The sequence below is a fragment of the Penicillium cinerascens genome (assembly GCF_028974065.1).
Source record: "Penicillium cinerascens strain IBT 15544 chromosome Unknown scaffold_4_segment0_segment1, whole genome shotgun sequence".
In the NCBI taxonomy this organism is placed as follows: domain Eukaryota; kingdom Fungi; phylum Ascomycota; class Eurotiomycetes; order Eurotiales; family Aspergillaceae; genus Penicillium; species Penicillium cinerascens.
In genome coordinates, this window is record NW_026695298.1 from 2,928,006 (window position 1) to 2,940,272 (window position 12,267).

Sequence of the window (12,267 nt, forward strand, 5' to 3'; positions counted from 1 at the left end):
ATGAGCGGCAGCTCGAACCAGTCTACTCGTACGAGTCCAGGCTCCTTCGGAACGACGCAGCGCACCGAATCCGTCTCATCTGGTTCCTCGCCGACCCAACTTCATTCCCGCGCGTCCGCGACGACTCAGCATGCGATGTCGACCGACGTGTATAGCCCGTCTGTCTCGCAAGCGCCCGCATCGCTAGCCCCCACTTTCACCCACCCCTTCTCGCCTCTCGGCCCTTCCACCTCCTTCGACGGCGGTATGCGCCTCGGCGATTCCGACCGCAACTTCCAGGGCCTTAACGGCCTGGGACGCGCGGGGAGCGGTGGCGCCATTTTGATGCGCAAACTCCCGCGCAACACCAGCCGTGAAGCCCTCCGCAGCATGTTGCTCTTCGCCAAGGATTTCGTCGATGCCGATTTCATCAACTCCGACCATCCGGAAGACGACGGGTTTTTGAGCGCGATCGCGCGCTTCAACACGGTCCCCGCCGCTGAAGAGGCACGCGCCCTCCTCGATGGGAAGCCCAACTCGAAAAACGACGCGAACATGGTTGTTGAGATGTACCCTGGCGCCGTGGGCTCCAACCTTGCGAACACACGTCGCAACACGATTGATCACACCGCGAGAGGCGGGTTGCTAGGTGGAGTCGCATCCAACGGCCCCTTGTCACGCCAGTCTTCCCGTTTCAATGGCACCTTCCAGAGCCTGGAGAGATTGTCCGCGAACAACCCGTCCGCGCAGGCCATCGGCGAGGGCTTGCCTTCCGCATCCGAGTCCGGCTCGCGCCTTCATAATCTCTTTTCTCCGCAGTCTCCCATTGGCAACGGAGTTGGCGATCTCCCGCGTGTGACCGGCAAGTCGATGATCGATGAAGATCCGGATGAGGAGACTGGAGAGTTGCTCAAAGATCCCGTTGGCTACGCGGAGAATGGTCATTCGATTTCAGCCCAACGTCGCTCGACCAATCCCCAAATTCCGGCCGGTCGTTTCGCCAATCTTTCTCTGTCGACGACCATGTCTTCTCCCCCTCTGCCAAACTACGCCTCTGGCGGCCACGGGCAGCGCATGAGCGGTAGTGGACCCCAGTCCGCCTACCCGGGCAACGTGAACCAGGGCCATGGCTTCCCGTACAGCAGCCAGCACACTCCTCGGCACAGCCTTCCGGCTGCAAACCCTAATGATCTGAACCCCCCATGCAACACATTGTATGTGGGTAACCTGCCACCGGACACGTCCGAGGAAGAGCTCAAGGCGCTTTTTTCCAAGCAGCGCGGCTATAAGCGACTCTGTTTCCGCAACAAGCAGAACGGACCCATGTGTTTCGTGGAGTTTGACGAGGTGGCCATGGCCAGCAAGGCACTTAATGAGCTTTACGGCTACAAATTGTCCAACAGTGTCAAGACCGGCATCCGCCTCAGTTTCTCAAAGAACCCACTGGGTGTGCGCTCCGGGCAGCCAGGCAGCATGAACCCGGCCAACATCTCCGGGCAAGGTGGGGCTCCCGGAGGCAGCAGCTTGAACGGGATGCACAACCACATGTTCTCGTCAGTAAGTGGTCCGCCTCCGGGCCTAGCAGCTCCCCCGGGCCTCGCCATGCCCATGCCTGTTCGCAACGGCAGTGCTTCCATGCACTCTCCGGGACATCCGCACATGGCTAATAACGGCTCGTTCAACCACAACTCGGGTCTGGGGATTCGCACCAACGGAGTCAATCAAATGATGTCGCCGCCTCCGCCTCCCGGAGGCCCGGCCGGCAACAACGCGGAGCCCAACATGAACGGCTTCAACTCCTTCTACCCCGATTACATGATGGGCCGCTGAGGCCCCAAGCATTATATCTGAGATAATGCCCGGCATGTTTGATGAACGCACTGGGGTATTGGCGCATTGGGGGTTCCTTTCGTTTCGTGAGTTAGATCAGCATTCGGCGGCTGCATACTTCTCGGGAGTATTGATTCGGACTTTGCTTTTAATGTCTTGGACTTATTGCCCTTATTCTGCTTTGGCTGCTTTTTGTCTTTTTCTGTATTGCATGGGGACTCGGGCGCTCTTTCACATTCCCTTTTTTTTCTCGCACCTTTGGGAGGATTGCATTTCAGGTCATTGTCAAGCTTGTATTCCTATTGTGGTCGGTCCGCGGCGCTCGCACAGCGTTTGTGTTTCTGTCGACCATTTGCGTTTCTCATCTCCCTCATACCCCTGTGCTTTCTGTTATTGTCTCGTTCTGCTTATGCTCTCATTGCCCCATATACGTTCGGGTCATCAGGTATGCACCTTATGAGGCTGTCTTTGGATTTGTACGGGTGGGAGATTCTTATTTTCGACCGTGATTCCCCTTTACATCCACCTGCTCAATATTTGTGTCTTTATCATTGCATCTTCGCGTGTGAACCGGAAATGGATTTTGCTATTATCGCCTTGCAATTCTCTCTGCCCTCTTATGCAAGTACCAAAGAAGGATTATTACTTGGCTTTCGATTCTTGTCCTTGACTTTTTTACCCCCTCTCTTTTAATATCTTTGTCGGCATTCTCCACTCCATGCATAGGGTTCGGAATGCACAGGCGTTTCACTCGGCTTTTCACATTCCCCGGAGAAAAAGGCGTCTGGGTTTTGGTCTGAGCGTATAACTCTTTTCGCTCAAAGCCCTGCTTCTCTCGTTTGTCCGGGTTCCTTGCATCGTCAATTTCATATCATCCCTCGTTTGTTGCTTCAGATCAGGGCTCTTGTGCAAAGTCCTGTCGTGCTTCATGGTGCTATGGCTGTCTTTTTGTGAATGTCTGAGTAAGAGGCGATGAGGCGCGTTCATCTGTTACCAAGTTGTTTTATTTGCCTGCCCCTTGCCTTGCTTGGTGGTCCTGGTGCTGATACTTGTTAGTGATACTGATACATTTGCTTCAATTTGTACTTGACACAATGAGCTGCTTTCCACATTGGCCTTCGTATATCCTTCCTGTCTTTATAAGAGCAGTCTAGTAGATGTCAAGTCTTCGAAAATGATTGGTATAGTGGATATTGACTACCAAAAGTGTTGCAAGGCTAGATAATTCATTTCCATGTGTCAAATTTAACAATTCTCTGCTAGTCCTGGAGGTAAATGGATATATTCTCAGCAATTTTGCACCTGGGCAGGTTGGGCTGTGTTGCAAAATCCCTAGCACTCTGTTTAAGACGGAAGCTGACATCGAGGAACACCAATTTCGCTTCATTGAAACTGAACAGAGAGGTCACCTCAAAAAGAGGCCCCCAGCAGAAGGCTGTGGAGGGTGCAAGCTAGGGCATCACGTGATGCCACGATTGACCTTCCCGCGCAGAAAAGTTTCTTCCCCTGCACAAACACCCCAGACACTCGTGGACCGATCGCACCCCAACAATTGCAGCGTGAGGTCAATGGCCGCTGCTCCTGTTGAATCTTGATTCATCATCCCAGTCTTTTCCCATAATTTACCTTATTCCCGAAGTCCTCGGCTCTCTGTAGTCACGCACATGAAGATGGCGCCCCGGATACAGAGCCGTCGCGTGTCCAACGCCCTCCTCCCCTACCTCACATCCTCTCCATCCTCCTCCTCAATTTCATCCATCCCTTCTCTATCTCCCTCATCACAATGCCTTGCCCGTCAATTCTCGGCTACGGCAGCTCCCCAGACCAAACTCCGGCGGACAATGTTCGAATGGCTCAATAATGAAGGAGCTGCTCTGAAGCACCATATGCCCGGTCAAACGAATTACTTAAGAAACCCTCGGGACAGCAATGAGGGTGGCGGCAACCGGCCATTCCCGAACAACCCGAACTTCATCAGCGAAAACATCCTGAGCGAGGAGTTGCGGAATGAGATCTATGAGCGGGTCGTTGAGAAGAAGAAGAGCGTGCGTGCTGTCAGTGTCCAGCTCGGTATTGATATGAAGCGGATTGCGGCGGTGGTACGGTTAGTCGAATTGGAGAGGAGACAACGGGCACAGGTAAGGATTTTCCGATTTTGCATTTGTTCAACACCCTCCCTCTCGACGCATATGATGAGTCAACAAAAAATCGATTAGTCTTGAAGACACAGGCGATTGCTTGACTGGTTAAAAACTCCTTTTTCTCTGATACAATTTGCTGTCATTTACCTATTGCAACCGTGGTTATGTTTTGGGAACCTGGCTGACCACTCGCAAATCAGGGCAAACCCCTCGCCTTGCCATACGCCCGCGCAGTTCACGAAATGGTTCCGACGACTCCGCTTGCCCAGGATGGCGAGCGCCAGCAATTCCATGAACCCATTAACGACCTCCCTGCCCACCCCACGACCGGCCCTCAGATCTTCTACCCCGTGCCCGAGTCACGATCATTCACTCGTGTTGATGCCGGCCGTGTCTTCTCCGGTGCACCCGCACTGGAGCGCGAGGTTGCAGAGAAGATCACACATCCCTCGGACCTTGCCGAGAAGGCCATTGAGAACCCCAACTCCATCGACTGGGTCGGCAAGGGTGAGAATGCCCGCCAGGTCCTCCAGCCTGCGGATGTGCGTATCCCCCACCCGCAGCTGGTGAAGCTGGAACTTGACCGCGCTGCCTTCCCCGAAGAGCGTCGCAAGGTTGCCCAGCTCCACGCCGAGCGGATGGAGCGCCAAGAGAAGGTTGAGACGGAGCGCCGCGAGCGCGCCCAGAGTCGTCGCGAGAAGAGCATCAAGCACGTCGAGCCCGAGGGTGGCCGCTTTGACTACCGCTTCTCGGATGCCGTTTTCACTGCGGAGACCACCGGAAAGGACGGTCGTGCTCCCTGGGCCCCCGGTCGCCGGTATGGTGTGCCGACTAATGACCGCAAGCGCGGCGTGGTCAAGATCCCTACCCGTGTGGAGGCTTAAATGCCATATCGACGAAGTGGCTTTGTAACTCTATCGTGAGCAGTACATTCCTTTCGGCTTTTTCACCGACGACTAAAACGAAGAATTGTACTTGTACTTATACATCTGTATGGCGGTGTTTCGATTTGACCATGTATCTATACCACATCATGGATTCCCTTCCATTCCATATTTTATTTCCATTCTCCAGTGATGTGATCTCCCACCCCGTAAACTATTAAGTCGGCAATCCTTGCTTCGCGGTCACTGAACTTGACGGAAGGTCATTGACTGGGATCCCAACTGTTTCCTTTGTTGTCCCCGTGGCCCGGTAGTCATAATGCTGATGCAGCGAGGTGCCAACCCTCTTTCTGTCTGCACGGCGAACGAAGAACAGGAAAATCATCAACGCAATAACCCCGACTGAAACACCGACTCCGATACCTGCCTTCGTTCCATTCGAAAGCCCTGAATCTCTTGATGTTGTGGAAGATGAATGGCTCGTTGATGAATTATTTGAAGCTCGACTGCCCAGTTTCCGAGCAAGTGTAATCGCATACTCGCCCGAGCAACAGTCTGTCGTCGAACCACAGCACCATGTTTCCGAGTCCGGGGTGCCATCGCAAGGTGTTATTTGCGCATTGCCGTCTTCGTTGACAGACTATCGTGTCCTTGTGTCAGCGAGGATATCCCTCATCGTCTCGATATCTCAGTTGTACATACATCGAGGCAGACGTCCAAGCAGTATTTGTTATTCGTCCAATTCGCATTAGAGCATGAACCGCGCCAATACGTCGGCGAATCACGCGTATATTGACACAATCCATTCGAAAGGCAGAGGTCGCCGTTACTTTGGTGATTCAGAGCACAGCACATACTCGTTTCTCCGTCGGTGTTTTTGCACGGTGCATATTCCGGCCTTGTGTCGACCGTGCCATTAGGCATATAACAGGATGCTAAGACGGAGCGAACGAAGAGGAGGTAACCAACTAGGAAGACCAGGAGGTGCAATTGGGCCGCGTTGGAGACACCCATGATGTCGGAGTAAGGACGTTTCTTCAAGCCATGAGAATCAAAACGAAGGGACACTGTTGCAGAAGAGATAAAACAACAACGGTCAAAACATGCCAGACCGTTTCCCAAGAACGGAGCCAATTATTTAAGCACATGCATGGCTTATCTGCCGTTCTCCCGTCAATCCCGACGAGCCGCTGAAGAATGTGCCCCCTTCCGTGCTGTCGAATCAAACATGTCATGAACGGTATGAAGGACGTGGCACTGATAAGAAATCCAAACCCAACTTCTTAATTGCAGAAAGCATCTTAATACATTTGTCAAGTATGACAAGAGTCGAAGAAATCTCTCTCGCCATGGTCTTTGTCTCCAAACTTAGACCTACGATTTCATCTAAACGTCCGCAAAGCCAAATAATTCCCTCACCTGGGGAGCACTCAAGAATACTCCTTACGGCGAAGATTCTTGATAGAGTTCTTGCTGATTCCGTGAGACTGAAACGCATTCCTGCTAAAGACCTTTCCGAACCTGACAACAACCGGCCCGTCGGTGTTACACGAGGTGTACTTGAAGGGTGTCAAATCAGACACTTGGCTTTGTAACGCTGACGGTGACTAATAGAAGGTCCTTCGTAGCTGGGTGCTTGCAAAGCTACTTTACTGTCACTTATAGCGCTTTCCAGTTTCCAGACAAGTATGTATTATCTTGTTCAACCAAAAGGATTTTTGACTCGAATGTCTATCAATAAAGAAATGGCAATTGAGAGGAACCCCGTCCATGATATCGATCTGTTATGGCAGTTAGATCTCACCGAGGATGATGATGTTCTGAGCTTTTGCTTTGCTTACCGAAGTTGTGTTCTGAAATCAGGCGATGATGGTAAGCTACGGATTGAATCCACGTACCATCTAGCACGAAGATAGTCACATTTCTTCTTGTTTTTTTGTGTGGGCAAGGTGACGAGAGATCCATAACAAAACCTAAAGTTTCCTTGTCCATATCAGTCTCTACGTCGGTGTTGACCTCGTTATCCATCGCTGTCGCGAAAATTAATTCATCGCGTGGAACAGTGGCTCTAGCAAATGTTGAAGCAGCCCAAGAGAAAGCAAGAAGGTACGAAAGCTTCATGGTTGCCGTTTTGAAATGAAAGACTTGTTGAGAGTCACGAGGAGCTGTATGGATTCAGTTGATGCCAATGATGGATCCTGGCCTGTTGATATACATAGGATTGAACACTCATTTTGATGACAATATGCTATTAGTCAATTTTAGATTTGATGATAGACCTTAGCGCGTCCGATAACAGCGCTTAGGCTCGTTTATTGGGGGCCTTAGCCTAAGGCCAACCGACTACATGTATAGTGGAGAGGCTACTACAGATCGAACGGTTGAGCGGAAGGTGGATTTTGAACTGAATGTCTATATTAATTCGGGCATATAAATTCTTGTGGCTCCTTGATTATGAAGTTGCTGTTCGTTCTGAGTGAAAGATGATTCCAAGCTCTTGATTTCGAGTAGTGACATTGTATTCCGAAACATACTGTGTGCGTGGAAATGTAGAGAGCAGAAGAGTACGCTTCGTTTAGATTGTCAAAGAAACAACACAAAATATAAAAGGCATCCCTTGGCGTGGTAATCGGGTCATCATAACAAACTATCGATCAGTGAACTTCTCCAACCGATCGACATCTGCCACGCCCTTTTCGCGTTCCAATCCATCCGTCAACAGCATCGGATTCGCTTTCTTTGTCACTAGGCTCCCGAGTGAAGAGGCCTTGAATCGAAGCGAAGATATTTTGTACCCAAGAGAGTTTATTGGGAGTATCCATAGTCGCAGTAGGTGTGGTGTTGGATTGAATGGAGATGGAGGATGAGAACGGCGTGGGTGCCGGGATAGTTTGGTGAGAGGATCAAAGCGCAGGACTTTTTCAGAAGAGATGGGGTGGTGACTTCTCCCTTGGCCCGCGCAGAATTATTCAAGAGACGAATGATGACGCCTGAAATGTAGTGCTGGAGTGGAAAGCGGATGCCTACCTTGAGGCTGCCGAGCTGGTGGAACGGAATGGGAGATATGAGGGCAGTGGGGTGAAAATAAGGCAAGGCATCAAAGGACAGCTCGGGCAAATTAAGTATGACAAGAGATAAGAAATCAAGTCTCAGGGCCGAAAGACAAAGAGACCGGAAAAGGCCAAGAACAATCAATGTTGCACAATGCCACCTGCAGGGATCAGCTGCCAGTCAGGAATGGAATAAAGAAACTTTAGAGAGTCCGTGGGTAGGTATCTGAACGCCGTCAGACAGGAATGCTCAGCTCAGTAAGAAAGGTAACCCATCCTTTCACATGGCCCTTCACTCCCGGGATCTGTACAACACATCTATTCCCCTCATTGAGCTGGCGAAGATGTGCAGCGGGGCTACTTGGAACGGTAGTACTAGATTGTCGACGTGCAGATCTCGTGCTGCAGGTGCTGCATGATTATGTAGATCACCTTGGAAGGTCGAGTAGAATGCCTTGTGATTGCTTACTTCATGCATACTTATCGCAAACCTGCTTTTTATTCTTTCACTAATTGGGTGGCCGGAATAAGACGTCCAGGCAAAAGTCCTGAATGACGCGAAGCACAGTCACATGGTCGGCTGTAATGGTGTTCAGGCGATCAGACGAGAGGGGAACAAAGAACTGGGCAGCTGGAACGTAGTCCTCGACTTTACTACAGGAAAACTCTACGAGGGTTTGTTGTGTATATTCTTGTTTATAAGTCTATGATCCGGTAATGACTGGCGTGTATTTCTCAAGCAACCTCAAAACACTTGTTCATGGCAGAAAAATCCAAACCTCTCAACCATCTCTCAAGAGAAATTTGTAGATTTAGGAAGGGATCTGCTGGTGATACCAATCCATAATGAACTCGACTTGCGCCTTCTTGGCAATGGGCATATTTCCAAAGTAGTTTCCAAGCTCCATGACAAGCTGACTGCCGTTGGCACTGTTGGCTTCCATTGAGGCAGAGTACCTTTGCCAGTGTAAGAATCACCTAGGTTAGGATCCAGGGTCTTGGCAAAGTTGGCCCAATAAGCAGACATTTTCTCCTGGATCCTGTAATCCGTCTCAGTGAAGGGGTATGTATCGGCATTGGCGTAGAGCGCGTTGAGGGCGTACATAATCTCCGACTGGTGGAAAGCACCCTGGTCCTGACCGGGGGGCGCAGGGGTCCAGTAGTAGGCGCAGAAGTTAGACTCGGCCGCCTTGTACCAGTCGGTCGCATAGACCCAATATCTCACCTGGTCGATATCACGGGCGGCAGCGTTCCAGGCCCGATCAGCGATCGGGGGCTCGAGGCATGTGGGAACTCCGGGATTTGGTTAGCTGACGACAGTTGTCCATAGTTTCATGTAGCTTTTGTGTTGAATGCCTCATCCGTCATATAGAAACACCGGTTCAACGGCCGTTGCGTTAATTTTCGACTTGGCAACGCGGGATTAGTAGCATTGATGCGTGTACCTGAGCTAGTGAGCTCATGCAGCATGTCGAAACACAGATATTGGCTTGACCCTGGAGTTTCAAAGTGCCGAACAAGTGTAGAAAATGGGGTTGATCACGACTGATTAGTACTCAAAGCCCGAGGTAGTTCAGGCCGCATTTCGGAGAAGCAGTCGGTGGTTTCATGTTAGTCCGGAAGTCGGCCTGCATTGCCCTATACAGAACCTCGGGCCGAGTAGACCCCTGCATTTACGCAGTCTCCGAGCTTTCATCCCCCGACCTTCCAGACGGTCGTCTGCTATTTTCGAGGTGGCTCCGTAGTGAGCACATTTTTGTCCTGCAGAAGCCGATCTACTTCTGCATCTATTTCTATGAATTTCTTTAAACGTCTTTCTAGACATCTTTCTATCTGTTTCCCACGTACACTTAAGCTTTCGTTTTTTCTTGGTACACTAGTGATTCCCTCGAAATTCAACTTAAACCTAGAAGCTTAACTTTCTTGTATGAAATGTCGGAATAAGGGGACTACTGGAACTGAAATGTCCAACTAAGTCATATCCCCGATCTCCTCGCCACTAGTTAAAATCACTTCTTTCGCCAGTACAAATGTTTCCTGGGTGGAATTCGGCGAATCCGAGAGATCACCACGAGCAAAGGCAATATTTTTCTTAGTCGATGTCTTCCAGGCCTTACTGCCAGAAAGGAAGAAGTCATCAATCTGCTCAAGTGTCAGACGTGCTGTTTCTGGTACGAACAGGAACGTGAGAATCAACACAGCAACGGTCAATCCGAAGTAGAAGTAGCCAACATTGACTCCCATATTCCCGTTGTGCACATTGAGCATATATAGTGTCCAAAATTGGACCCCAAAAGAGAATATTTCATAGAAGAATGTCGTGTTTGCTTGACCATACGTTCGGAGCCGCACGCTGTGTATTTCCGTAGACGCTAGCCAGACGCTAGGGCCGATGAAACCACCAAAGACGAAAGCCTAGATACACAGAAAGGCAACAACGACGTTTTGAGCAACCAGACTATCCGACCTAAGAGCAGTGCTCACCGAAGAGAAGATAAGTATATAGGTGGCCATTATGTAGAACACACTTCTCAGTGGCCCCAGTGCTTGAATCGGGCACCTGGGTGCAGTGTCCAAATGCCCTTTGATAGGAGGGCATGATCAAGACGACGCCGCTATACCCGCTATCGAAAGCTGAAATCCATGATGCGAAAGAAACCCAAATGGAGAGAAAAAGCATTCTCCAAGTGGAATTCTGCGGCTGGACTTTGCTACCAACGGAGTTAATTAGCGCGTCCATGATGAGAGAGAGAGAGAGAGTTGAGTACTCGCGCAATAGGAAGTATGAAGACTAAAAAAGGACTCAACGCCGAGAGGGATAGAGGGATTCTTGTTCAAGGGTCTACAGAAATTCCGGGTCACATTGATTGTGGGCTAAGCTGTTCAATCTTATCTTGCGATTGGACCGGGCATCAAAACTTGGGAGATCTTTGACGTTGGAGACGACGCGGATCGCGTTCGGCAGCTTCACTGGTTCCCTGTGGAACGCGGAGGCATATGCCGGAACAACAACTAACATTCTTGAGCCAAAAGACGTGCCACTTTCACCTATGAGCTTGCGAGACATCCGATTTCACAAAGCAGAGAATATCCCCATGCCTTTTTGAGCCGAATTGCGATTCCGCCCTTACGGAAGATGCGAGTGGAGACATCGAGGATGTGCTGGGTGATAGTGCGGACTCCTGATGGGTTTCATCCCAGGCGGAAATGAGATCGGTCGCCAGTTCAACCCCTAGTTTGAACAACTGGACAAGCAATTCACAGTCTTCCCCTATGATCGGGGACAATCAAGTTGTTGAGTCCAAGCAGCTCAACCCGGCGCAGCAAGCTTGCCACATGTCAAAGTCTCCGGTCGAGAAAAGACCCCCCAATATTTGGAAAAAGGGGAGAGGGAGTCATCGATTATCAATTTGCCGTGAGTACACGGAACATCTCGATGTGCTTGCTGAATTCTTGAAACCTTGATACCCACTGATCGCACGCGGTCTAAAACAAGCTTCAAGCCACGTAGAAATTCATAATAAGCTTCGTGCAAGCCATATGTGCATAAAAGGACTTTTCTTGAATCTGAAAAGTAAGTCATGATCGCCGCGAGTCAGGAATATGCATGGTCCAAGACTATGGAAACAAGCGCAACAAAGAAACGATGTAGATAGACACCTGGGGTAAGCTTAGCTGTGAGAAAGACAACCCCACATCATGAGAATCTAAAATTTATAGTCTAAAATTTATTGGGTTGCAGTCCACATTCCCAGGGACTTGGATGAACCAGGGACATGGACAAAAGCCTCCAAAGCAAAATACTCGTCTAAGACGTAATTAGGCTATTGAAGTCGATCGTTGAGGGCGCCACACCCGCGACAAATTGGTCGAGTGGTCGGAAAATGCCAAGGAAGTCGCACGTGTTGCTCCGTAATATCCATCGAGTTCCAGGAAACGTATCGTGGTAATGCCCTGCACAATGTGTTTCAATACTGAAGCGACGTGAGAGTGTGAATTGAGTATAAGAAGATCGCTGCCAACTTGAATCGAGATCTGAGATACCTCGGATCACCCCAGGGGCATGGTCAAAGTCAATAATTCGAATACGACGTCGGTACGTGAACAGATAAACTGGCTATTGAAGACCCACAAACACGAGTATACCAATTTCCCAAAGCGGGTACGTAAACCTTCGCCACTGGAAATGCCGTACTGCAGAAATAATGACAGTGATCGCGCGGTACCCTAGGACTACATGCCATAACGGGGGTTTGTCAAACAGGTTTCAAGTTTGGATCCTTGGCATGATCGAGGGACGTGCGTTTCCAATTCGGGTTCCAAGGTCAGTGGTGGTCCATCCTGGATGTAGTTAGATGTTTGGTGCCTGGGGCAACCCCACAA

At 50.2% G+C, this 12,267-nt stretch overlaps 4 protein-coding genes across 4 annotated transcripts; 2 read left to right on the forward strand and 2 right to left on the reverse strand.

Annotated features, from left to right (window-relative positions):
• On the forward strand, window positions 1-1,809 carry N7498_010218 (uncharacterized protein; the record flags this gene model as incomplete). The annotated part of the gene is made up of 1 exon (XM_058457274.1): window positions 1-1,809. The coding sequence occupies one exon, from the start codon at window positions 1-3 to the stop codon at window positions 1,807-1,809; it is 1,809 nt and encodes a 602-aa protein (XP_058304173.1).
• A 1,670-nt stretch (window positions 1,810-3,479) lies between these two features.
• Window positions 3,480-4,834, forward strand: N7498_010219 (mitochondrial 37S ribosomal protein mS45; the record flags this gene model as incomplete). Its single annotated transcript, XM_058457275.1, has 2 exons — window positions 3,480-3,947; window positions 4,151-4,834. The coding sequence occupies 2 exons, from the start codon at window positions 3,480-3,482 to the stop codon at window positions 4,832-4,834; spliced, it is 1,152 nt and encodes a 383-aa protein (XP_058304174.1).
• Window positions 4,835-8,696: 3,862 nt separating this feature from the next.
• N7498_010220 (carboxylesterase) lies at window positions 8,697-9,354 on the reverse strand (the record flags this gene model as incomplete). The annotated part of the gene is made up of 3 exons (XM_058457276.1): window positions 8,697-8,821; window positions 8,863-9,177; window positions 9,330-9,354. 3 exons carry the CDS (start codon window positions 9,352-9,354, stop codon window positions 8,697-8,699), a joined length of 465 nt encoding a protein of 154 aa, XP_058304175.1.
• Window positions 9,355-9,855: 501 nt separating this feature from the next.
• N7498_010221 (mfs monosaccharide transporter protein) lies at window positions 9,856-10,398 on the reverse strand (the record flags this gene model as incomplete). Its single annotated transcript, XM_058457277.1, has 2 exons — window positions 9,856-10,299; window positions 10,369-10,398. 2 exons carry the CDS (start codon window positions 10,396-10,398, stop codon window positions 9,856-9,858), a joined length of 474 nt encoding a protein of 157 aa, XP_058304176.1.
• Between the last annotated feature and the right edge of the window lie 1,869 nt (window positions 10,399-12,267).